General features: G+C 43.9%; 2 protein-coding genes and 1 long non-coding RNA gene across 7 annotated transcripts in view; 2 read left to right on the top strand and 1 right to left on the bottom strand.

Annotated features, from left to right (window-relative positions):
• LOC122552393 (interleukin-12 receptor subunit beta-2-like) overlaps positions 1 to 13,896 on the top strand; it is an 80,923-nt gene extending 67,027 nt beyond the window's left edge. For 2 of the 5 annotated variants that reach the window (XM_087983495.1, XM_087983496.1), the window contains exons 12-15: positions 2,610 to 2,747; positions 3,893 to 3,989; positions 8,744 to 8,831; positions 11,565 to 13,896. In XM_087983495.1, the coding sequence (XP_087839621.1) occupies positions 2,610 to 2,747; positions 3,893 to 3,989; positions 8,744 to 8,831; positions 11,565 to 11,954 (713 nt within the window). In that variant the 3' untranslated portion in view covers positions 11,955 to 13,896. The remainder of the gene's footprint in view (positions 1 to 2,609; positions 2,748 to 3,892; positions 3,990 to 8,743; positions 8,832 to 11,564) is intronic. The other 3 variants (XM_087983499.1, XM_087983498.1, XM_087983497.1) reach the window with 2 other exon arrangements.
• Positions 1,211 to 14,759, bottom strand: LOC148136378 (uncharacterized). Its single transcript, XR_015754505.1, has 4 exons — positions 14,432 to 14,759; positions 8,773 to 8,864; positions 2,675 to 2,866; positions 1,211 to 1,753 (listed from the first exon to the last, which is right to left on the bottom strand). It is a non-coding gene; the product is annotated as an uncharacterized LOC148136378 (long non-coding RNA).
• A 5,955-nt stretch (positions 14,760 to 20,714) lies between these two features.
• The window catches only part of LOC122552327 (transportin-2), a 37,418-nt gene continuing 31,419 nt past the window's right edge, over positions 20,715 to 26,713 (top strand). The window contains exons 1-4 of the mRNA XM_043695073.2: positions 20,715 to 20,801; positions 21,770 to 21,879; positions 22,341 to 22,416; positions 23,064 to 23,213. Coding sequence (XP_043551008.1) covers positions 21,781 to 21,879; positions 22,341 to 22,416; positions 23,064 to 23,213 — 325 coding nt within the window. The 5' untranslated portion in view covers positions 20,715 to 20,801; positions 21,770 to 21,780. The remainder of the gene's footprint in view (positions 20,802 to 21,769; positions 21,880 to 22,340; positions 22,417 to 23,063; positions 23,214 to 26,713) is intronic.

The following is a 26,713-nucleotide window of genomic DNA, read 5'->3' on the forward strand; positions in this document are numbered from 1 at the left end:
AGTAATTATCCCAACACCCACAAACAGAGCTCCATCAGGACATTAGTAAAACAGGCCACAACACACTGCAGCACCCTGGAACTATGAGCAGCTGAAGAAAAATACCTATACAGCGTATATGAGAAGAACGGGTACTCGATAAACATAGTCCGCCGATTCCTAAACAACAAACAACAAACAACAATGGACCCAGAAACTCCGGTCACAATACTATACATCAAAGACATCTCTGAAATGACTAGCAGGCTACTCCGACCACTTGACATCATAGTAGCCCACAAACCTATCAATGCACTTAAACAGCAGCTGATGAACCTGAAGGACACTATCACAAACAATCAGCAAAACAAATGTTATTTACAAAATACCATGCAGAGACTGGAACAAACAGTACATCGGAGAGACAGGCAGAAGACTAGCCACCAAGATACACGAACACAAACCAGCCATGAAAAGACATGACCCACCATCACTAATATTCTTACATATAGTTGAAGGAGGACACCACTTTGACTGGGACAATACATCCATCCTAGGACAGGCTAAACAGAGACATGCACGGGAATTCCTAGAGGCCTGGCATTCAAATTGGAACTTCATCAATAAACACATCGATTTGGACCCCATTTCCCAACCTCTGAGAAAAAAAACCCAGAAATGATATCACCCTCCTTAACAGACTAAGACACATAAATAGAAAGTGGGACATAACACCAGTGCTTCACCGCAGACTCACTGATGATGTTACCTAGCATGGTGACGAAACGCCTGAAAACAAACCTTCCAGCTCAGTGAGCAAACTTATAATCTGAACCGCAACATGAGCTACAAATCTTCTCAAAAATTACAAGTTGCTCATTTTCAGGTTGGTGCCATAGGATTGAATGGTGGGATCTATGATCCATTTTAATGACTCAGACAAAGAGTTGCCACAATTGTTGATGATATAGAGATAGGTAGGAAAACAAGTCTGAGAGGGATGTAAAGAGTCTACAAAGAAATAAAGTGGATTAAATGAGTGGACAGAAATCTTAACAAATAGAGTATAATGTGAAAATGTGAGGTTTGCGATTTTGGCAGCAAGATCAGAAAAGCAAGATCTTATTGAAGTAAAGACAGAATGCTGAATACAGCAGCACAGAATGATTTTCGGGGTGTCCTTGTCCATCAATCACAAAGGTTAGTAGGTAGGTACAGCAAATAATTGGGACATAGTTGCATGTTGACCTTTATTACAATGGGAATAGAGTATAAAAGTAGGTGCCTTGCTACCAGCATACAGGATATTAGTGAGACCACAGCTAAAGTAGTTTTATCCATTTTATTTTCACATCTTGGTCCTGAATCCAACAGCTTGTGTAATTCATGTGACTTTCAACAGTTGAGTACTGATATCCCTCTGCCACAGGCTTTGCAAAGTCTGTCCTGAGCAGTCACTGATTGCTTGCAATATCTCAAGCTAGGTTTTTAGGATTTTGAATTCTCTTTGATTATCACAGCTGTGGCAGAGAAATTAATCTATTTCACAGCCAGGGTCACAACCCTCAGCTCTACTTTCCTGACACTGCCAGTGAATACCCGACGGCCTGGAACTCACTGAAGTGGGTCACCCCACACTGAACTGCAACTTTCTTTCAGCCTTCAGCTCCAAAACATTTTACTGTGTTAAGAACAAGCTAATAACAATGTGCAGAGAGCATTGCTGAAGAACATGGCCATGCTGGTATCTCCTTCCTCAATAAGACTTCAGGATCTAGAATCATAAAAAAATCATCAAGAAAGAGGATAAGTTAGAGGTTATTATACAGAGATAAGTACAAAAGAAAGAGAAAATAGACTGCAGTAACAGACAGAGAGAGAAAAAAATGGCAGAAAGGAAAAAAAAATTAAAATCTGACACTATTAAAACCTCCTTCAACAATCCACAGCCTGAAGAAATGCATTATTGTTTTGCTTCTCATTTACTGGACTAGAATTGATTGGCAGTTATTAACAACTGTCATTAAACTGTTTCAGCTACTTATTAGAGTTGTATTTCAATGGTGGATTAAATTGACAATTCATGTAAAACATTTATGATACAAGGAGATTGAGTGAGAAGCCGTTTGTGTCAGTCTAATAGAGGGAACATGTGTAACCTCTGTGTAACCCCACTCAGTGCTGTGTAATGTCTGGTGTTTACCATGTCCCACACTCAGTGCTGTGTTATCTCTGGTGCTCAGCATGTCCTTCCCATTTATAGGTACAATATGTCTGGTGCTCACCATGAAACCCCACTCCATGGGTGTGTTATCTCCGTGCTTACAATGAAACCCCTGTGAATGGGTGAGATGTGTCGTAGTAAGGCTTGCATTTGGCCTGGAATCACAGGTTAGCTACAAACGCATGGCTCCTGATTGAGATCCATTGATTCTGCAGGACTGTAAATGTGTGTGTGTGTGTGAATCTTGGATATTGGCCCCATTGTTGAATAAGCCTCAACATTCACTTAGCTGGACGTATACTTGAAGAGTTCCTGCATGGATGAAATATGAATGGTTACATGCTTCTCTATGTTGGCTCTATGAGGGAAAAAGATGTACATCTCAAAACTTTGTTCTTCCTCACAGCTCGCAATTTAAGCTATACATTAGACAGATATACATTGTCACACTTGGAGCCCGACAGTACTTACACAATCTGGATGACAGCGTCCACTATTGCAGGAGAGGGACGTAGAGGGCCATACCTTCACTTCAAAACACAAGGTAATGTTGGTGAACGGGGTAAGGGAGTGGTTTGGGAAGGAAATAGTGATGGTACTTCCAGATTTTTGAAATGAAAACAGTCCAGGATCTCCAGCAACCCAATGAGAAACAATGATATCCTTGTAATGTGGAAAGAGCCATGACTCAGTATTTTCCCAAGGTCAAAGTCAAGATCTTTACAAAAAAAACCAAACAACTGTGGATGTTGAAAATCAGAAACAAAAACAGATACAATGGGAAAACCTCAGCAGGTCTAGAAGCATCTGTGAAGGGAAAGCAGAGTTAACATTTCAGATCCAGTGACTCTTCTTCAGTATTAATTCTGCTTTCTCTCCGCAGATGCTGCAGACATCCTGAGTTTTCCCAGCTGTTTCTGTTTTTATTTTAAACTCAAGCTCAATCACAATGAGAAAATGCATTTTCAGCTAAGAGGAATTGATATAAATCATGGCAAATAAATATTAAAGAATTCATACACCACCTTATCACAACCCAGAATGGTTTTCAACAGACCCTCAGTACTGACTCTCCCATAGTACAACACTCCCTTAGTACTGACCCTCCAACAGTGCAGCACTCCCTCAGCACTGACCTTCCAACAGTGCAGCACTCCCTCAGTATTGACCCTCCAACAGTATGGGACTCCCTCAGCACTCACCCTCCAACAGTGCAGCACACCCTCAGTACTGACCCTCTGACAGTGCAGCACGCCCTGAGTACTGATCCTCCAACAGTGTGGTACTCCCTCAACACCGACTTGGCAGTGCAGCCCACTCCGAGTACTGACCCTCTGACAGTGCAGCACGCCCTAAGTACTGATCCTCCAACAGTGCGGTACTCTCTCAGCACTGACTGGCAGTGCAGCACGCCCCGAGGACTGACCCTCTGACAGTGCAGCATACACTCAGTACTGACCTCCTAACAGTGCTGCACACCCTCAGTGTTGCACTGCTGTTGTCTGAAGTCAAGTCCTGGAGTCATGGTTGACACCGTAACCTTCTGAATCAGAAGAGAGCTGCCTGATGAGAAAATGTAGTGAAAGCAGCTACTGGTAGTTTGTGTATTGGGCAGTCCAGTCAGTGAAAAAGCAGGCCTGCCTGTTGGCCGTGTGTGTAAGTTCTGATCCTGTTTTCTGCTTTGTTCAGGTTCACAGGTTGTGACCTGGATGCTTGTGGCACTGTTCTCTACATTTGTGGTGACTGCAGTTATTTCCTTCAGTTTCTGTAGATTCTATAAACAAAGGTGAGTCAGTCCCCAAAGATTAACTGAACCTTGGCATGATGGAGAAAATGGCTATGAGTTTTTAGATACACAGGTGGAGGTGGGTACTGCAGATGCTGGAGATTAGAGTCAAGATTAGAGTTGTGCTGGAAAAGCACAGCAGGTCAGGCATCATCCAGGGAGCAGGAAAATCATCGTTTCGGAGGGCTTTTGCCCGAAACGTCGATTTTCCTGCTTTTTCGATACACAGTCAGTTGTTTGTATTTGTGAAAATTCGCATAGTTTTGCTCACATAACTGCATTGATACTCGTGAAATTATGTCTTCCCTTCTGCATGCTTATATGTATGAAGGTGTATGAACCTGTCTGACCACAAACAATATTGTTTAACTTCAATAAAATGGCATTTCCTCTCACTTCGTCCCTTCCTCTCAGGGTGATATCTAGAACAGGGAAAGGAAAGAAAGCAGTGGATTCAAGTCTTCACTAGAGACAGGGTGAGTGAGTGAGCTTTATGTTAAGCTCCAGTTTCAAGATAGGGGTTAGGTTCTGCCAGCTGTTATGAAGTTAAAGGTGTGTACTGTACCTTTAAGTTGAAACTTTATTGCTGGAACAGCACAGCAGGTCAGGCAGCATCCAGGGAACAGGAGATTCGACGTTTCGGGCACAGGCCCTTCTTCAGGAATGAGCAGAGAGTGTTCAGCAGGAGAAGATAAAAGGTAGGGAGGAGGGACTTGGAGGAGGGGAGTTGGAAATGTGATAGGTGGAAAGAGGTCAAGGTGAGGGTGATAGGTCGGAGTAGGGTGGAGGCGGAGAGGTCAAGAAGAAGACTGCAGGTCAGGAAGGCGGTGCCGGGCTGGAAGGATCCGGCTGAGACAAGGTGGGGGGAGGGGGGATGAAGAAACTGGTGAAGTCCAAGTTCATCCCCTGCGGTTGGAGGGTTCCCAGTCGGAAGATAAGACGCTCCTCCTCCGACCGTCGGGTTGTTGTGGTTTGGCGGTGGATGAGTCCAATGACCTGCATATCCTCGGTGGAGTGGGAGGGGGAGTTGAAATGCTGTGCCACAGGTTGGTTGGGTTGGTTCGTCCGGGTGGCCCAGAGGTGCTCCCTGAATCGCTCCGCAAGTAGGCGGCCTGTCTCCCCAATATAGAGGAGGCCACACCGGCTGCAGCGGATGCAGTAGATGATGTGGGTGGAGGTGCAGGTGAATCTGTGGCGGATATGGAAGTTTCCCCTGGGGCCTTGGAGAGAAGTGAGGGGGGAGGTGTGGGCGCAAGTGTTGCACCTCCTGCGGTTGCAAGGGAAGGTGCCGGGAGTGGTGGTTGGGTCGGTGGGGGGTGTGGATCTGACAAGGGAGTCGCGGAGGGAGTGGTCTCTACGGAAAGCTGATAGGGGAGGGGAGGGAAATATATCCTTGGTGCTGGGGTCTGTTTGGAGGTGGCGGAAGTGACGGCGGATGATGCGCTGTACATGGAGATTGGTGGGGTGGTAGGTGAGGACCAGTGGGGTTCTGAACACTCTCTGCTCATTCCTGAAGAAGGGCCTGTGCCCGAAACGTCGAATCTCCTGTTCCCTGGATGCTGCCTGACCTGCTGTGCTGTTCCAGCAATAAAGTTTCAACTTTGATCTCCAGCATCTGCAGACCTTACTTTCTCCTGTACCTTTAAGAGACAGCGAATGCTGTCTTGCACTGAGAGTTTCCAAGCACTTGTCATATGACTAGCTAGCAGTCTCACGGTGCACTGGAAAATTGAAAATATGTAACATTTGGCTATGAAATGTATACCTGAGTTTTGGTTGCTGTTTTGACAACAATTTGAATTTAGCCAGTTTAAATTATGCCCCAGTCGAGTTTGATTTTAATGTTTTTGCCAACCTCAAACCTATAAGGCAATCCGATGCTTGGGGTATAAAGAAGCAGGCATTTTGAAAGTTAGACAGAGTAACTTCCAGCAAAACACCCTCTATCAAAGGTATCTTTTTTCATATGAAACATCTTCACAGTAAAAAGAAAGATGACCCAGGGAGATCTTCAGCCAGAAGAAGACAGACACCGATGACGAAAGCCACTGTGTGGTTTGAAATTAAGCTGATGCAATTTTAATAAGATTTTACTGGAACATTATATTCCTATAAAGTGGGAGGCAGATAATAAGCAGTTAAGAGAAAGGGAGGCTTAGAGTTGTAAATAGTTGCTGTTTAGTGTTCACTTTTAGGAGTTAAAGAATAAACTGATATTATATTCTTTGAATAGTGGAATTTGGGAGTTCTCTGTCACTCATACTTTAACAGATTATGAGGCGAGGTGAGCTTTTCTGAGTGTTTGGTTTAATTAGCAAGAGGGTTCACTGCTGTCTTGTAGTACAGCAATCTCCATCAACATCTTGCTAATTTGCAGATGATATTGCACAGGTACTGCACTGAGTTTCTGAGGAGACATTGTAGAGAAGGTTTAAATTTGCCAGGTTAGCTCATCAGTTTCATAATCTTAAGTAAATGATCTCTGGCCCAGTAAAATGTGGTGTACTACATCACCAAAAATGACAATATATTTTCCAACCACCCATGTCACTGACTGTGTGAAACTTTTAAGGAGTTGGGCTAAGGAGTGGCAGATGGAGTTTAATTCAGATAAATGCGAGGTGCTGCATTTTGGGAAAGCAAATCAGAGCAGGACTTATACACTAAATGGTAAGGTCCTGGGGAGTGTTGCTGAACAAAGAGACCTTGGAGTGCAGGTTCATAGCTCCTTGAAAGTGGAGTCACAGGTAGATAGGATAGTGAAGATGGCGCTTGGTATGCTTTCCTTTATTTGTCAGAGTATTGAGTACAGGAGTTGGGAGGTCATGTTGCGGCTGTACAGGATAGTGGTTAGGCTACTGTTGGAATATTGCATGCAATTCTGGTCTCCTTCCTATTGGGATGATGTTGTGAAACTTGAAAGGTTTCAGAAAAGATTTACAAAGATATTGCCAGGGATGGAGGATTTGAGCTATAGGGAGATGTTTATAGGGAGAGGCTGTTTTCCCTGGAGCGTCGAAGGCTAAGGGGTGATCTTATAGAAGTTTATAAAATCATGAAGGGCATGGATAAGGTAAATAAACAAGGTCTTTTGCCTAGGATGGGGGAGTCCAGAACTAGAGGGCATAGGTTTAGGGTGAGAGGGGAAAGATATAAAAGAGATCTAAGAGGCAACTTTTTCACACAGAGAGTGGTATGTGTGTGGAATGGGCTGCCAGAGGAAGTGGTGGAGGCTGGTACAATTGCAACACTTAAAAGGCATCTGGATGGGTATAATGAATAGGAAGGGTTTGGAGGGATATGGGCCGAGTCCTGGCAGGTGGGACTAGATTGGGTTGGGATATCTGGTCAGCATGGACGGGTTGGACCGAAGGGTCTGTTTCCGTGCTGCACATCTCTATGCTGTACATGTAGTTCAATGCAGCTAAATGTGAGGTGATACACTTTGGGAAGAATAACAGGAAGGCAGAGTACTGGGTCGATGTAAAGATTCTTGGTAGGATGGATGTGCAGAGGGATCTTGGAATCCAAGTACATAGATCCCTGAAGGTTTCCACCCAGGTGGATAGTGCTGTTAAGAAGGCATACGGTGTGTTAGGATTCATTGGTAGAGGGATTGAGTTCCGGAACCGCAATATAATGTTGCAACTATACAAAACGCTGGTGCGGCCACACTTTGAATATTGTGTACAGTTCTGGTCCCCATATTTCAGGAAGGATGTGGAAGCATTGGAAAAGGTGCAGAGGAGATTTACCAAGATGTTGCCTGGACTGGAGGGAAGGTCTTATAAGAAAGGCTGAGAGACTTGAGCCTGTTCTCATTGGCAAGAAGAGGGCGAAGAGGGGATTTGATAGAGGCATACAAGATGATCAGAAGATTAGATAGGGTAGACAGTTAGAGTCTTTTTCCTAGGATGATGACATCAACATGTATGAGAGGGCATAACTACAATTTGAGGGGTGATAGATTTAAGACAGATGTCAGAGGCAGGTTCTTTATACAGACAGTGCTAAGGGCATGGAATGCCCTATCTGCTAATGTAGTCAACTCAGCCACATTAGGGAGATTTAAACAATCCTTAGATAAGCACATGGATGATTTTGGGATAGTGTAGGGGGATGAGCCGAGAATAGTTCACAGGTCGGTGCAACATCGATGGCCAAAGGGGCTGCTCTGTGCTGTATTGTTCTATGTTCTTTACGACTTTGCGATTTGCTATATTAAATGATGCTCAGTAGATTGTATACAAGAGGAGATTTTAAACACATTCTCTTCAGCCAGAATGGTGAGAATGTGGGAATAATTACCACAGGGAGTCACCAAAGTGAATAGGTGAGCTAGGGAAAGGCATGCAGGATAAAAGAGGAGAAAACATTCTGATTGGGCGAGAGGAGATCATGTGAAGCATAAACACTGGCAGGGACTGGCTGGGCTGAATGGTCTATTTCAATGCTGCATATTCCTGATAATTCTAAGTGGTCCATTTCCCTATCAGAAGAAGTTAGAACAAGGGAGTGCATAATTTTAATATTTGAACTGGATCCTTCAAGGAAACATCAGGAAGCATTTCTTCATACAAGAGGGAGTGGAAATCTGTAAAAGACTGTAAAGGCTGTGGGTCAAATAAACATTTTAAGACTGACATCAGTAGAATGTAGAGATTCAAAAATACAAAGGATTATGGAACCAAGGCAGATAAATGATGGAACAGACTCAAGGTTCTGAATATCTCTTCCTTCTGCATGCCTTTCAGAATACAAAGCTGCAGCTCATTCTACTTACCTCAGTGGTGTTGCCAAAAAGTTCCGGATCCAAGGAACAGCAATGTTGGGCACGAGCAGGTAAGGATGTTCATGCCTTTAATCAAACTTTTTCTAACAGTGTAAGAAATAAAGACAATGAAAAGCCCAGAACTGAACACAATGCATCACATTCTCTGTATCTTTACTACCTCTCCTTGACAACAGATCATCAGGTCTGGCAACCTGTCTGCCTTTACACTTATTACTTATTAAATACTTGTCCCTCATGATAAGAGACTGTTACGATATCTTCCCCACCCCATTAGCATATTACTTACATTTAGGATGTGAAGACCAATGCAAACTATTGGTTTAAATTATCTCTATTTTTTGTTATGGATTTCCCAGTTGCATCCTCCAAGGGTCCCACACTTATTTAGCTATTCGCTTTCTTTTTATTTGCCCGTAGATGCACTTGCTGTTTGCTTTCACAGTTCTGGCCGATTTATTTTCGTAATCAATTTGTCCTTCTTTATTTGCTTCATACTCATCGCTGCTGGTTCCTAAAACTTTCTAAGCCTCTGACATACCACGAGGTTTCACCACTTTTTACACCTAATTTTGATTGGATACTCTCCTGACCACCTTTGTTAAATAAGAAGAGCTCATCATTTCCATCGAGTCCTTCTTTTTGACTGGAATAAGCTTTCCAACAAAAGAGAATCTAATCATTACATCTTGACACTCAATGGCATTACCATCATTGGCATTACCCTGGAATCAATGTTCTGGAAGTTTTCATTGTTCAGAAACTGAACTGTACTAGCTATCAGCGATCTCTCTAATCTTCTGGCTGCATGGACCACCAGAGTCCATGTGCGGCAATGATTTCTGGATGCCATGATCAGCATACTGATTGACATGCACAGAACTTACATACACGCACGCACATCCACCTCCTCCCCCCCCCCCCCCCCATTACTAGATGCATAGCAAGCCATATTAAAACTGTGGCTACAAGAGTCGAGGACCCTTACACTGCCTCACCTTATGTTTCCACAAAGCCTGTCCACCATCGATAAAAACACAAACCAGGAGAGTGATGGATGAATGCAGCTCCAACAACACTCAAGATGCCTGACATCATCCCAGACAAAGCAGCAAACTTGATTGGCACCACATCCACAAACATTCACTCCCTCACGACCAATGCACAGTGTGTACTATTTACAAATGCACTCCAGAAATTCACCAAGGCTCCTTCAGCAGCTTCTTCTAAACCCACAATCTCTAACAATCTAAATGACAAGGGCAGCAGATACATGGGGAACCCCACCACCTGAAAGTTCATCACTAAGCCTCTCATCATCCTGACTTGGAAACATCTGACCAGTCTGACACTGACACTGGGTCAAGATCCTGGAGCTTCCCAACAGCAATTTTGATGCATCTGCACCAAATGGTGCAGTGGTTAGCACTGCTGCCTCACAGCGCCAGAGACCTGGGTTCAATTCCCGCCTCAGGCGTCTGACTGTGTGGAGTTTGCATTCTCCCCGTGTCTGCGTGGGTTTCCTCCGGGTGCGTGGGTTTCCTCCCACAATCCAAAAATGTGCAGGTTAGGTGAATTGGCCATGCTAAATTGCCCGTAGTGATAGGTGAAGGGGTAAATGTAGGAGAATGGGTCTGGATGGGTTACACTTCGGCGGGTCGGTGTGGACTTGTTGGGCCGAAGGGCCTGTTTCCACACTGTAAGTAATCTAATCTAAAAATGACAGTTGTATCCTAACACACCATTCCATTTACCCCAAGCCTGTTGATCTACACTGACTTCCAGTCAGGCAATGCAGTGATTTTAAAATTCTCATCCACATGTGCAAATTCTGCCATGGCCATCCTTCTCCCAGTGCCCATTACCTCCTGCAGCTTTATAACCCTCCCCACATCTCAGCACTTTTTAAATTTCTCTTGCAGATTTCTGATTCTAATTAGTCCACAACTGGTGAGCGCATTTCAGTCCTGAGCTCCAGAGTTTTATCCACAATCCTCTCCAACTCTCCTTTACTACCCTTATAAAATATTTCTTAAATCCGATCTGTTGAATTAAGTTTTTGGTTAGCTGCACTAATATGGCCTTTTGTGGCTCACTCTCAGATTATCTCTTGATAACGCTCCAGCATTGACATTTAAAGTGCTATAGAAATATAAGTTTTTGATGTTCTTGTTGTAGATCAATCCAGCTGTATACCTGATGTGATGAGTAATTGAACTTCGATTGGAGAATCAAGTGTATCAACTGCTGTTAGTCAATCAGGCCTGATTTTCGCTTGTTTGACACTATGTAGAACCAACTTAGACTGCAAACAGAACATGGCGTAATGTTTGGTTCTATGGGAGAATGGGTAACGTGTAGTGTGACATGTACACTTACAGCCTGTGTTTCAGTGGGAGCCTCCACCTTCAGGAGATGAATATAGAGCACTTTCAAGAAAACACACGCTTGATAATAGGGAAGCACAAACTGAGAAAGCATCAACTATTATTTCTGATATTGTGACGCCAAAACACTTTTGATTCTAAGGATTTGAAATCTACAACATATTTACTATCCTTATAGAATCTTTCCTACACCCCTGTACCCTCATGCTACAGCCCCACCCTGGACTCTCAACTTGGATTCCCAAGACTAAACCCCATCCCTGAACCCCACACTGAAACTTAAACAGCTTCAAAATGCAGTTTTGCGAAATATATGGAATAAGTTATATTTTTTGACATAGAAGAGAAACTAACATTGACTTGAAGTACTGATCATTATTGATTATCTATTCTCAGTATGATTACCCTCCGAGCTATCGTGAGGTACCAGTGGAGCCAGTAATTGATGAGTTGGAAGAGATTGAAACTGACTTACAGATTGAAACTGACATCAAGGTTGAAGTTCCATTCACAACAAGCAACAATTCCACTCTGGCAGAAGACATCAGACCCAGCAGCTCAGAAGATACTTACTGGATGAGTTGTCATTCTGCACCTCCAGAGGCCTCCACTTGTTTGGAAAAGAAACTTGTGGAAGAGCCAGAAACCAGCACAACATTAATGGTGAAACCCCTCACCTCAATTGGTTACGAGAAACACTTCTTGCCATCAGAAGCAGATGTGCTTAATAATGAATGGCAGTTAGCAGACAGGAAGGTGTGGATGGGAACTGAGGACGATCATTAAACTTCAGCAGGATAAAGTGAGGACTGCAGATGCTGGATATCTGTCAAAATGTATGCTGCTGGAAAAGCACAGCCGGTCAGATAAATGGGATGGGGCTGGGGCTGGGAGGAGGTAGCTAGGTTTGTGATAGTTAGATGAAGGTGAAGGGATAATGATAATAGGTTGGAGTGGAGGGTGGAGCAGATAGGTTGGAAGGAAAATGGACAGGTAGGACTGTTCAAGAGGGCGGTGCAAGTTGGAGGGTTGGATCTGGGATGAGGTGGGGGAGGGGAGATGAGGAAGCTGTCCCACCTGTCTATCTTCCTTCCCACTTGTCTATCTTCCTTCCCACTTATCTGCTCCACCCCGAACTCCGACCTATGACCATCACCCTCTCACCTTCTTCTATCTATCGCATTCCTAGCTACCTTCCCCCGAGGCCCAACCCCCTCCCATTTATCTCTCAGCCCCTGTGCTCAGCTTATGTTTGAAACGTTGATTCTCCTACTCTGAGGATGGAACACCAGACAATCTCGAATGTTATTCAAAGTAACCTGCATTGCAGCTGACCTCAGCCCTCTGAAGTCACAAGTGTAGCAAGTCTGATGAGAAAGGCAACAAAGGAAACCAATGGACTCATCAATAGACCAAATGTGCTATCACAATTTTGTGATTAAACTCAGGGTTCTATGAAATCCATGTTGTCCTCCTGCAGCATTGAAACTTTTCTTACATAATTTCAGGTTTAGGACCTGACTGAGAAATCTTATCTGGTCATTTTGACACAGAACATTCTGAAGCTAAACCTCCATCTCTTGGTTTTACTCATCGAATACTTCAAAGAAAGTGTTGCAAAATTATTGTCCCGTTCCATGCACTTTCCTTACTTTGGTGAAGTCATCAGGAGCTGTCTCCTGTTCATGCTGGAAGCCTGTAGCTCTCTATTCTCCATTGCCCGTTCTGTTTTCCAACACTGGGATTGGTAGCTATCCAATATTCCCAAGGCCCTGAATGTCTTATGAACATCAGTTTCAATATTTTTAAAGAACTGCATAATACCCAATAGTAAAGATCTTAAAATGAAATTATAAAAAGATGAAGAAATAATTTTCTTAAACTGGTACTCTGACAACAACAGGTTAATGCAGACGCTGAGGTTTCAAGAAACATTTGGCAGTGTCTATTTCATAATCAAATATTTCATAATCAAATAACGGGAAGCTTCCTGGTGGTAGGCTCTTATTTCAGGCACAGGCGCTGGACTTATATGGGCTATTTGTGCACACAACAGTCTGTACATGAGCTGCCGTTGCACAATGCCATTAAATCCTCTATTTGTGCTGAGCACGCCAGCAATCTATAATTGGTAATGTTCATGGAACAGTTCCAAGAGTTAATAGGTAGCAATTTTCAATTCTACCCAACAATAATGGAGGGGCCTATTGTGAGGTTTTCAAAAGATCACTCAGGATAATTTGGGATTAAAAAGGGGAGTTCAAAAGTTACAGTTGAGTCAGAGGATGGGAGGGGGACTGTCAGAGATAACATATTCATCTCTTTCCTGTACAAAAATTTTGTCACGTGAGGGCAGAGGGATGTCCTAAGAGCTGTGGGGGGGCTCCGGCTAAGCTAGGCTAGGCCAGGTGACTGTAAAGAGCTGGAATTATGCATGTGAACAAGTACAGGAAAGCAGTTTCAGAGTTCAGTGGGGAGTGAATGTCCAAGAAAGGAGGGCAATTAACTAAAACTCATTCAATTAATGAGGCAGTCCATGATGGAGCAGTTCTCAAGAGGAAATTTCAAAGATAGATCAGCAAAAAGTGAAGAATTGTCACCCCTTGTGACATTTAATGAGATTGACATATACCAATGTCTGCCATAACTGAGCAATCTATCAGGTCTGTCTTGATCAAACTTGCAATTTGATGTGTGTGTGGGGGAGGGGGGGGGGGTGTTTAATCACTCTATTGTCCATGTTTATTGAGTGTTAATCTGGGTTAATAAACTGTACATTTATTGTTGATGTATTATTGTGCTAACTTTGTATCAAGTCTGTTGTTGCTTGTTCAAAACTGCAGGCTTTATTCTCTTAGAAGTCCTCTGAATCTACCATTTTGTTTACTTTTTTAAAAAGTTAGACAAAAACAATGCTACACATAATAAAAAGTGCTACACACATTAGGCATGCACTTGCAAACAAAGCTACACATGCAGACACAAATTGAATTACTCACACAGATACACAAACAGAATATGCACACAAACAAAAACAATGCTATGCACACACAAAAGCAAAACTATGTGCACACACACACACAGAAATGGTATCCTGTCTGCTCTCTCAAACAGTGTCATAGAACTTTAATGTCTATTTTGAAGAAGAGCAGGTAAGTTCCCCCTGAAATCATAGCTAATATTCATCCCTCAACTGACATAAAATATCATCATTGCTATTTGTGGAAGTTTACTGTGTGAAAATGAACTGCTGTGTTTCCTACCTTACAGCAGTGACTAGACTTCAAAAGGTACTTCACCATCTGTAAAACACCTGGGACAGTCCTGTGAAAGGTGCTATAGAAATGCAAACGTTATCTCTTGGTTTCAATTGCCATTGCAGCCATCCACTGAAGCCTTCATCTCTTGGTAGAAATTAATTCATCCTGCCCTCCATCCTAGTGCTCCTTCATTACAGCTTGTTTCCAGGTGGTCATACCTGGAGGGATGATGTTCATTTACTTTTCTCAAAAACTTTAGGAATGAATGCAATACACTTAAAAGATTTTAAGTCCACCATAAAATGACTAGGGACTGCAACCCATCCCTCAGTAGGACCAAGCACCAGCAGTCATGGGGTGGCACAGTGGTCAGCACTGCTGCCTAACAGCACCAGGGACCCGGGTTCAATTCCACCCTCAGGCAACTATCTGTGTGGAGTTTGCACATTCTCCCCAAGTTTGTGAGGGTTCCTGCTGGGTGCTCTGATTTCCTCCTACAGTCCAAAGATGTGCACGTAGATTGACCATGCTAAATTATCCATAATGTTCAGGGATGTGTACGTTAGGTGTGATAGCCATTGGAAATGCAGGGTGATGGATCCTGGAGGGATGGTCTTCAAAGGCTTGGTGTGGACTGGTTGGGCTAAATAGCCTGTTTCCACACTGTAGAAATTCAATTCTATTCTATGGATTATAAGATATCATCTTGAGAGAGATCAAGAGACACCAGACATTATCCAGTGAGTGAGATACAGCAGATAACTCACTGCGACTGACAGATATTACTGAATGTCACCCTGAGACTGAGAGACACCAGATATTATCAGGAGAGACCCATGCTGTATGAATTCAAGGCTCTAAATGACCCAAAGAGGCAACAATGAGAAAAAATGTAATTTTCTTGGTCCTTATCACAAATGCATTCCATTATCATCCATGCCATCCTTTGCCAAGGCAAGTAGTTGAGGATAAACTAGATTTTTTGTAACCTTGAAAATCATACTTTTAAACGAGATGAAATTCTGATTGTGTAAAGCCATGGTGACACTACGATCACCTACCTTACCACCAACATGCCTCAACATGAGAAGCAACAGGCAATCTTTTGCTTCCAGGTTCCATTACGACTAATAATTTGGGATAGTAAGGCAGCCAAGAAATAGAATTGCAGAATCATTACAGCACAGGATGTAGGTTTGCTTGCTGTGCTGGAAGGTTTGTTTTCAAATGTTTTGTCACCATACTAGTTCACATCATCAGTGAGTCTCTGGATGAAGCACTGATGGCATAGCCCACTTTCTATTTATGTGTTTAGGCTTCCTTGGGTTGGTGATGTCATTTCCTGTTTCTTTTCTCAGGGGGTGGTAAATGGGAACCAAGTCAATGTGTTTGTTAATAAGAGTTCCGGTTGGAATGCCATGCTTCTAGGGATTCCCGAGCGTGTTTCTGTCTCGCTTGTCCTAGGATGAATGTGTTGTCCCAGTTGAAGTGGTGTCCTTCCTCATCTGTATGTAAGGAAACTAGTGAGAGTGAGTCATGTCTTTTTGTAGCCAGTTGACGTTCATGTATCCTGGTGGCTAGTTTTCTGCCTATTTGTCCAATGTAGTGTTTGTTACAGTTCTTGTAAATGACATTAGTTTTGCTTGTTGTCTGTATTGGGTCTTTCAAGTTCATTAGCTTCTGTTTTAATGTGTTGCTGGGTTTGTGGGCTACCATGATGCCAAGGGGTCTGAGTAGTCTGGCAGTCATTTCCAAGATGTCTTTGATATAGGGGTGAGTAGCTAGGGTTTCTGGACGGGTTTTGTTTGCTTGTTAGGATTTGTTGCTGAGATATTGGCAGACTATGTTCATTGGGTATTGTTCTTTTTGAACAGGCTGTATAGGTGATTTTCCTCTGCTCTGTGTAGTCGCTTATTGAAATAATGTTCTAATGCAGCTTCATTTGTGGGTGTTGGGAAGATAGCTTCTGTAGTTTAATATTTGGTCCATCTGTGTTGTTTTCCTGTAGACACTGGTTTGAAGTTTCCCATTGGCTGTTCACTGTACTGTAACATCTAGGAATGGCAGTTTGTTGTGATTTTCCTCTTTGGTGAATTTTATGCCAGTAAGGGTATTATTGATGGTCTTGAAGGTTTCCTCTAATTTGTTTTGTTTCGTGATGACGAAGGTGTCATCTACGTAGCGGACCCAAATTTGGGTTGGATGGTTGGCAGAGCTGTTTGTTCAAGTCTCTGCATTACTGCCTCTGCTAAGAACCCTGATAACGGAGACCCCATGGATGTTCCGTTGATTTGTTTGTAGGTTTTGTTGTTGAAGGTGAAGTGGGTGGTAAGGCATAGGTACACTAGCATGACGATATTGTCCTTGCTGATGAAGTTAGTGGTGTTTGGTGTATGTGTCTTTGGTTCTTCTAACAATGTTGTCAGCGTTTCCTTGGCCAGGTTGATGTTGACGGATGTGACCAGGGCTGTTACATCAAAGGAGACCATTATTTCATCCTCTTCTAGCTTGGTGTCTTTGGTCTTCAGGAACTCTTGGATGGAGTGATGTGAGCCTTCTACTAAGTGTTTTAGTCTTTGGTGTAGTTCCTTGGCCAATCTGTAAGTTGATATTCCAGGTAGTGAGACTATGGGTCTGAAGAGGGCTCCTGGTTTGTGAATTTTGGGTAATCCATAGGTGGTGGTGTGTTGGATCCATCTGTTTTCAATTTTTGGAAGTCAGTCTTATTTATTTCTCCAGATTTCTGAAGTTTTTTTTTGAAAATGAACCTTCCAGCTCAGCGAGCAAACCTATATCCAGAAGCTCAACTTGAGCTACAAATCTTCTCAAAACTCCTAACACCAATGGGGGCAATACGCTAAAACTGGCCTGAAAATGGGAAACCAATGCCATCCAACAGAATGCCACCTATGAAATGACTTAGGCAGAAAACTAGCCACCAGGATCCATGAACATCAACTAGCCACCAAAAGACATGACCCACTCTCATTAGTATCCTCACATAGAGATGAGGAAGGACACCACTTTGACTGGGACACCACATCCATCCTAGGACAAGCAAAATAGAGACACGCACAGGAATCCCTAGAAGCATGGCAATCCAACTGGAACTCCTTCAACAAACAAATTGACTTGGATTCCATCTACGGCCCCCTGAGAAAAAGAACAGGAAATTACATCACCAACACAAGGAAACCTAAACTCATAAATAGAAAGTGGGCTATGCCACCAGTGCTTCATCCAGAGGCTCACTGATGACGCTACCTAGTATGGTGACAAAATGTTTGAAAATGAACCTTCCAGCTCAGCGAGCAAACCTACATCTAGAACCTCAACCTGCTCAATCTTCTCAAAACTTGCATTACAGCACAAGAAACCATTCAGCCACTCCTGACCATGATGGCTGTCTAAAGACCAACACTAATAATCCTACAGCCCTGCTTTGACCTGGAGCCCTGCAAATCATTTTCTCTTCTATCCAATTCTGTTCTGGAAGCTGTGATTGAATTTACTTCTGCTATAATTTCAGGCTGTATTCCAAATCATAATCACTTATACTATAAAGGATATTTCTCTTATGTTGCCCTTTTTCTTTTGTTGTTCAGTTTGTGTACTTGGATTCTTGATTTATTCACCAAGGTGTTCAGCTTCTAGTAATTCACAGGACAAGGGCATCACTGGCTAGGTGTGAATTTATTGCCTGTCCCTAATTGCCCAGAGGGCAGTTAAGAGTCAACCACATTAGCTGTGGGTCTGGACTCACATATTGTCCAAGACCAGGTAAGGATGGCTTTTTTTTCACTGATGGTCATTAGTGAACCAGATGGGATTTTCCAACAATTGACAATGGATTAATGGGTTATCATTTACTTCCTCCAGACTCTTCATCATTTGTGAGATGGGTTTAAATTTAAGACCATAAGACATAGAAGCGGAAGTAAGGCCATTCGGCCTATCGAGTCCACTCCGCCATTCAATCATGGCTGATGGGCATTTCAACTCCACTTACCCGCATTCTCCCCGTAGCCCTTAATTCCTTGTGACATCAAGAATTTATTAATTTCTGCCTTCAAGACATTTAGCATCCCAGACTCCACCTGCACTCTGTGGCAATGAATTCCACAGGCCCACCACTCTCTGGCTGAAGAAATGTCTCCGCATTTCTGTTCTGAATTTACCCCCTCTAATTCTAAGGCTGTGTCCACGGGGTCCTAGTCTCCTCGCCTAATGGAAACAATTTCCTAGTGTCCACCCTCTCCAAGCCATGTATTATCTTGTAAGTTTCTATTAGATCTCCCCTTAATTTCTAAACTCCAATGAATACAATCCCAGGATCCTCAGCCGTTCCTCATATGTTAGACCTACCATTCCAGGGATCATCTGTGTGAATCTCTGCTGGACATGCTCCAGTGCCAGTATGTCCTTTCTGAGGTGTGGGGACCAAAACTGGACACAGTACTCCAAATGGGGCCTAACCAGAGCTTTATAAAGTCTCAGTAGCACAACAGTGCTTTTATATTCCAACCTTCTTGAGATAATTGACAACATTGCATTCGCTTTCTTAATCACGGACTCAACCTGCATGTTTACCTTTAGAGAATCCTCAACTAGCACTCCCAGATCCCTCTGTACTTTGGCTTATGAATTTTCTCACCGTTTAGAAAGTAATCCATGCTTCTATTCTTTTTTCCAAAGTGCAAGACCTCGCATTTGCTCACATTGAATTCCATCAGCCATTTCCTGGACCACTCCTCCAAACTGTCTAGATCCTTCTGCAGCCTCCCACTTCCTCAGTATTACCTGCCTGTCCACCTAACTTTGTATCATCGGCAAACTTCACTAGAATGCCCCCAGTCCCTTCATCCAGATCATTAATATATAATGTGAACAGCTGCGTCCCCAACACTGAACCTTGCGGGACAGCACTTGTCACCGGCTGCCATTGCGAAAAAGAACCTTTTTTCCCAACTCTCTGCCTTCTGTCAGACAGCCAATCCTCAATCCATACCAGTAGCTCATCTCGAACACCATGGGCCCTCACCTTGCTCAGCAGCCTCCCGTGTGGCACCTTATCAAAGGCCTTTTGGAAGTCTAGGTAGATAACATCCACTGGGTTTCCCTGGTCTAACCTACTTGTCACCTCTTCAAAGAACTCCCAACAGGTTTGTCAGGCACGACCTCCCCTTACTAAATCCATGTTGACTTGTTCTAATCCGACCCTGCTCTTCCAAGAATTTAGAAACCTCATCCTTAATGATGGATTCTAGAATTTTACCAACAACTGAGGTTAGGCTAATTGGCTTATAATTTTCCATCTTTTGTCTTGATCCTTTCTTGAACAAGGGGGTTACAACAGCGATCTTCCAATCATCCGGGACTTTCCCTGACTCCAGTGACTTTTGAAAGATCTCAACCAACACCTCCGCTATTCCCTCAGCCACCTCCCTGAGAACTCTAGGATGTAACCCATCAGGGCCAGGAGATTTATCAATTTTAAGACCTTTTAGCTTTTCTAGCACTTTCTCTTTTGTAATGGCAACCATACTCAACCATCTGGGACAGAATATGAAGCTATGACAAATTCAGGGAAAACACAACACAACTGGTGGATGTAGACGAGGGCTGGAATCAGTCCTGAGCCTGTCCATTGGAAAGGTTAGTCCCATTGATGGACTAAGTAATTGTTGTTATTTTAAACACATTGTCCCAGTGCATGATGAAAGGTGGGTATTGGCTTTAATCATCTCCACCTCACCCCGATCTGCAGCGGTTATCAGTGTGAGCCCACCGCCTACCTACCTGCTGCTCACTCTGAGACACTCTCTCTCAATTAGGGGCCCAAGAGTAGGCCCCGTCTCCATGGTAACCACTGGCCAAGAGAGACGACTTACCTTCCGCGTGGCACGATGGTCCAGGGCGCAGAGCCCGCCGGGTAAAAGCGGGCCCTGATCACGTGAGCAGGGCAGCAACTCCGATAGGTCAGAGAGAATTTAAACCCGGAGCCGGGCACCGCGGGACCTGACACCGGGTACGGGGGGGGGTAGAGCGGGACCGTGATACCGGGCACCGGGGACAGAGCCGAACCGCGATATCAGACAGGGGGACGGATAGAGTGGGACCCCGACACCGGGGGGGGGCGGGAGAGCGGACAAAGCGGGACACGAGTAACGGGAATAGAGCGGGACCACGACACCCGGCACCGGGTGACGTGAAGGTTGGCACCGATCGGTCGCTGTCTGTGCGCGTGCGCGCGGGGAAGGGGGCGGAGTCAGCGGGAGGGGGCGGAGTCAAGGCGGCGGCGGCGGCGGCGGCAGTGAGCAGCCCATTGTGGGGAGGGACCATCAGAGGACGCCGGGGCTTTGGCCTGCGGCCGGTGAGTGAGCGGCGCCGGGCCTGGATGGAGGAGGGCCCGAGTCCCCGGGGGGGTGGGGTGGGTGCATCCCGATCCTCCGCCAGCCCGCGGCTGCGGCCTGCGCTCTCCTCCGCTTCCAGCCGCGCTGATGGGGCCCGAGTGCAGGCCTTAGGCCCCGGGCTCCATTCCCGGAGCGGGGCCTGCTCCCAGAGCGGCTGCCCCCCGGGGGTGGGGGGTATTGGGGACGGTGTTGTGTTATAATTACCACCCACACTGTTTTAAACCATGTCCCCGGGGCCTCTCCCTCTCCCCCTCCCCCTCTCTCTCTGGGATGAGGAGTTTACCTCGTGGGGATAAACCCTTCTGTATAAAACCCAGTTACATGAGACAGGAAATCTCTGTGTGACCCTTCCACTTCTCAGGAGTGTGCTGTAATGATTGGTATCTCCTGCTGAATACTGTGCTGTTGATCTGGGCAATTATGGCTGTGCTTCAAATGACCAGATTCTTGGCTTTGAGAGCTCACGGTCAGCATTTTCTGATCGTGATGCTGGTGTTAACCAAACCTTGCTTAACGAGCAGATATTCTGGTGCTTGGTAAAGGGCAGTACAGCCTTTGTGATGCCCCATGGGTCTGAATGCAATGTTATGGAAGGGGTTGCTGAGGGCTCTTGGGGTCAAATGGCTGCAGTTTCTCAATATTGGCTGAGGCTGCTCGATCTAATCCCACTCAGTGCAACAGGAAACACTCATCCTTTTGTAAAGATCTGTTGTGCTGCTAGTGTCTCTGTTTCAGAGATTGGAATGAGGTATTCAGAGGGAGGAGAAAGGGGAATGTGGGCAGTGTGGCATGATGCAGGGATAGTGATGTGATTTTTGCAAAAGGTGAAAGTGTTGGTGAGGTGTCTGCGTTGTGACTGACTGGTCAGGTGAATTAGCCCATCCTCATTTCTTGTGACAGTCTTTCAGTAACTTGCTTCTCTTTGCAGGAATATTCGTGATGGAGTGGCAGCCTGATGAGCAGGGTCTTCAGCAAGTTCTTCAGCTGCTCAAAGACTCTCAGTCGCCAGACACCGCAACACAGCGTGCAGTGCAACAAGTATCCTGTCTGTTCAAAGATTCAAACTGTTCAGCTATCTGTATAGTCCTAATTTTCATTTAATTTCATCTCCCTCTTTGGTCATGCTTGCTGCCTTTGAGCTTCTGAATGATAGTTAAAAGTTTGACAGATGATGTTGAATAATCATTGGCAATTACTGTGGTACTGTCTAGTACTTGATGCACATTGCACATTTTTAGTAGAGACTTTGGATGTTGGGAAGAGAAGTCAGTTCCTGTGCCATGGGCGTTTGTGGAAAATTTTCCCCATTCAGAATTTGCCTGCAGTGTCAGCCATCTGTAGCTGTACGGATTTGATCTTGCTTGCTATCCTCTGTCTCTTCTAGTGCAGGAAGTGGATAATGATTGAATTTAGTTGCTTTTGTTTGTGTTATCACTTCTTTTAGTTTGTTGGGTGAGAATTTCAGTCTTATGTTGCTTTATCCTGAGCTTCACTTCCAGAAATTGGAGCAGCTGAATCAGTATCCAGACTTCAACAACTACCTGATCTTCGTCCTGACCAGATTGAAATCTGAAGGTGCTGTTCATTTTAAATTCCTTACTTCATTAAAAAGACATGCCTATTTCCACTTTGTTTTACCAGGAGGTTGGCAATGATTCAGCCAGTCTATGCCAGGGTACAAGGTGGATGTAACCATTTACACTGTGGATTAGATTCCCTACAGTGTGGAATCAGACCCTACGGCCCAACAAGTCCACGCCAATCTCCAAAGAGTAACCCACCCAGACCCATTCCCCTACCCTATATTTCCCCCTGGCTAATGCACCTAACATACACATCCCTGAGCACCATGGGTGGTTTAGCATGGCCAATTCACCTAACCTGCACATCTTTGCATTGTGGGAGGAAACCCAGGCAGACATTGAATGTACAAACTCCACACAGTTGTCCAAGGCTGGAATCGAACCTGGGATTCTGGTGCTGTGAGGCAACAGTGCTAACCACTGAGCCATTGTGCCGCCCTCCCAACATTACTGCCTGATGGTGTTTCCAAAGGCACACTGTTGATTGGATGGGCCGAAAAGCCAAATGCTGTGCCTGTACCCAATGTAACATGCTAGTGTTGCTTTTAACTAGTAACAGCCCTCTGAGTGCGCCGCTTATTACGATGGTATTGATGACATGGGATCATTCCAGTAACGTTGTGTTGTTTCCCTCTTTAGATGAACCAACCCGGTCCCTCAGTGGCCTCATTCTGAAGAACAATGTCAAGGCTCACTACCAGAGTTTCCCACAGGGCGTTGCTGACTTTATCAAGCAGGAGTGTTTGAATAACATTGGGGATGCCTCTCCACTCATCAGAGCAACCATAGGTAACTGAACTAACCAGACACTGGCTTCTCTGAATCACTGCTTTGTGGGATCTGATGTTCTGCCAGGAGTTGATTGAGAAACTCCTGCTTAACACCGCAACCTGTATAGTCGAATACGAAGTTCTCTCTTGTGTTCTGGCCGTGGCCTGTTTACAAAGTTTTGAATGATTGTGTTTAAGGCCACCCTGTTAGAGGGTATGGTGTGCCTGTCTGGTTCTGTCCTGTCTCTCTCTGCTGTTGAATCCTGATGGTCTGCAGTATCCAGCATGAGAGGCAACTGCTGGTGTACTGAACATTTTATCTACACATTGTGAGAACACAATTAGATGTTTCCTTTAGCTATTTATAGGAAATCTGGAAGAGTGCTGATGTTCCCTCACTAGTAAACCACAGATCCAGGCTTCTGCTCTGGGGACAGGGTTCAAAATGCATCATGGCAGCTGGTGGCGTTTGAATTCAAATAATAAATATGGATTTGTGACTGTGTTTTAGATTACTGTAAAAGTGGCCTTTGGGAAGGAAATTTGCCACCCTCCTCTGGTCTGGGCTACAATTGATTCCACTCCCAGCAAGCTACTCAGCTCAGGGGCAATTGGAGATGGGCAATACATGAGCTTTGTCAGCTATGCCCAAATGTCAAACAAAAGAACAAAATGTGGCAGACATTTTCTCTGACCTGTGGGACACTGAAACCGACCCTTGGGAAAGTGAACTACACCATTGGAATGATCTACACTCCAACTGTACTGGGATTGGTGGTCTTGTGAAGTAGAGCAGGTTTAAAACTAGATAGTGGGGACAATGTCCTAAATTTGGGAAGTTGTGGTGAACTGGGGTGGGTGAGTTGGGGAGGGGGGAGGTGGGCAAGAGGAAGGAATTACTGTTAAATATGCTAAGACTTTAACAGGAAGGGATAGAGAATACAGATCTAAGAGTGGATCAGATAAAACTAGAGTTCAAACATAAGAGCAAAATTTAAAGGTTATTTTAAATTCATTAAACATGTGAAACAAAAGATGAGCCAGGAGGAAAAATTGAAATAACTATGATCTATTGACCGTTACTGAAATGTGGCTGTAGGATGACCTGAATATTGAAGGGTACGTGGCACTTAGGACAGCCAGGAAACAGTGGAGGAGTGCCTCTGTTAATTAAAGGTGATAATAACAGAGTAAAGAGGGATGACCTAATTTCACGAAACCCAGATGTAGGAGCTGTGTGGTCCCCCAACAGTAATCAGTAGGACAGAGTATCAAGTAAAACAAATGCTGGCTTATCCAAAGGATGCAGCAATTTATCTATGTAGATTGGAGGGGAAAAAAGATAAAAATGGTCTGGATGAGTTAATTGAATATCTTTGAGACCATTTCTTAAACCAGTATGATGATGCCAGCCAAGAGAGCAGATTGTTGTAGACCTGGATTTGGGCAGAGAGATGGCAATAAATGCTGACCTCAGTGAAGACGCCCTGAATAGCAGTGACTGTAATATGATCGAATTTACATTCGGTTTAAGGGAGAGATGTGTGGGTCCAAAACTGTTTTGAGTTAAAATGAGGGCAGTTAAGGGCATGAAAGCACAGCTAGTGAAAGTGAGCTGGCAAGTTGGAATGGGCTAACAAAGTCAGAGTATGCAATTCAAAGAAAAGTCATACCGTGCAAAGATGACTGACAGGTCCAAAGATCGGTTAGGATATAGAGAAAAACCAAAAACAAGTTACTAGAAGATTGAGGGGGATAAATACAATGAGAGTAAGTTAGCCAAAGGTATAAAAGCAAACAGGAAAAGTTTCTTCAGATGCTTTAAGAAAACACTAAAAAGTAATGAGTTGGCACAATTTGAACAGAGATTTTGCATTGACCTTCAGCAAGGGCAATGTGGTACAGTGGCTTAGTGGTCAGCACTGCTGCCTTACAGTGCCAGGGACCCAGGTTTGAGTCAACCCTCTGGTGACTGTCTGTATGGAGTTTTTATGCTTTTTCCTGTGTCTGTGTGGGTGCTCTGGCGTCCTTCTGCAGTCCAAGGATGTGCAGGTTAGGTGGATTAGTCATGGGAAATGCAGGGTTATAGGTTGCAGGGGTGGGTCTGGGAGAGATGGTCTTCAGAGGGTCACTGTGGACTCGATGGGCTGAATGGCCTGCTTCCACACTGTGTAGGGATTCTATGATTCTAAAAATAATAGGAGTTGAAAGGAGGACGAACCACAGGAAAATTACAATTACCAGCAGATAATACTGAGTAAAATGTTAAAACAGCAAGTTGACAAGTTCCTAACACCTTATTTCATCTTGGTGTGTTAAAAGAAGTCATAAGTGAGGTAAGGGTTCTGAAGAAGGGTCACTGAACTCTTTTTTTCTCTCTTAGTCAATACTGCCAGACGTGCTGATTTTCTTCAGCGAATTTTTTTTTTGGTTTAGACCTCTTGTATAGTTAAGCTAGTGAGATAGTTGATTGTAATTTTTGAACACTCATTGCGTACAGGGAAGGCTCCTTTAGGTTGGAAAATTAATATAACTCTCATTCAAAAGGAGAGAAGCAGAAAAAAAAACAGCATGCCAAGTTGGCTTAAGATCTGTCATCAGGGAAATGTTGAAGCTTTTATTAAGGATGTTATAACAGGCCACTTGGATAATTTCAAGGCAGGGCCAATATGGTTTTGTCAAAGGAAAATCATGTTTAACTAACTTAATTGGAATTATTTGAACAAGAACTCTTATAGTGGTAAAGGTGAATCAGTGGATGTTTTGTACTTATTGTGGCATTTGATAAAGTGCCACAAAAGTTATTGCGTAAATTAGAAGCTCGTAGTGTAGGTAGTAACGTGTTGGTGTGGTGGAAGATTGGCTAGCTAACATCCGAGAACGAATAAATGGGTCTTTTTCTGACTGACAGGATTTCACAAGTGATGTGTCAGTCGTGGGGCCTCAACTCTTTTCAAAATAATTCATATAAATTGCAAGGACTAAACATACAGTAGTTAAATTTACTAGTGACACACAGACAGGAAAGTGAGTCGTGAAGCAGGCACAAGGAGCCTACAAGGGGATATGGATAGGTTAAATGTGTGGACAAAGATCTGGCAAATGGTGTAAATGTGAAACGACGTGAAATTGTACATGTTGGCATAAAAATAGAAGTCATGTACATGGTAAGAAGTCAGCAAAGATTTTGGTGTTCTAATGCATGAGTTGCAAAAGTTAGTATGCAGGTCCAGCAAATAATTAGGAAAGCTAATACTGTAGCTTTCTGATTTTTTTGTAAGGGGAATTGAATGCAAGGGAATACTTCAGTTATACAGAGCATTATAAAGACTTAATCTGGAACACTGGTAACTGTACTTGCAGTAGACACATTTAATATTATCAGGGCCGTGGCCGGTGGGCAGAAATCTTAAGAGTATAGAGTTGAAGTGAAGATCAGATACTTGGATCACCCATGATCTTACTGAATGGCAGAGCAGGCTTAAAGGGCCAAGAGTCCTATTTCATTCGATTTGAAGA

The sequence above is a fragment of the Chiloscyllium plagiosum genome, unplaced genomic scaffold (assembly GCF_037043375.1).
Source record: "Chiloscyllium plagiosum isolate Xiang-an unplaced genomic scaffold, Cpla_swu_hap1 HiC_scaffold_45, whole genome shotgun sequence".
Lineage (NCBI taxonomy): Eukaryota > Metazoa > Chordata > Chondrichthyes > Orectolobiformes > Hemiscylliidae > Chiloscyllium > Chiloscyllium plagiosum.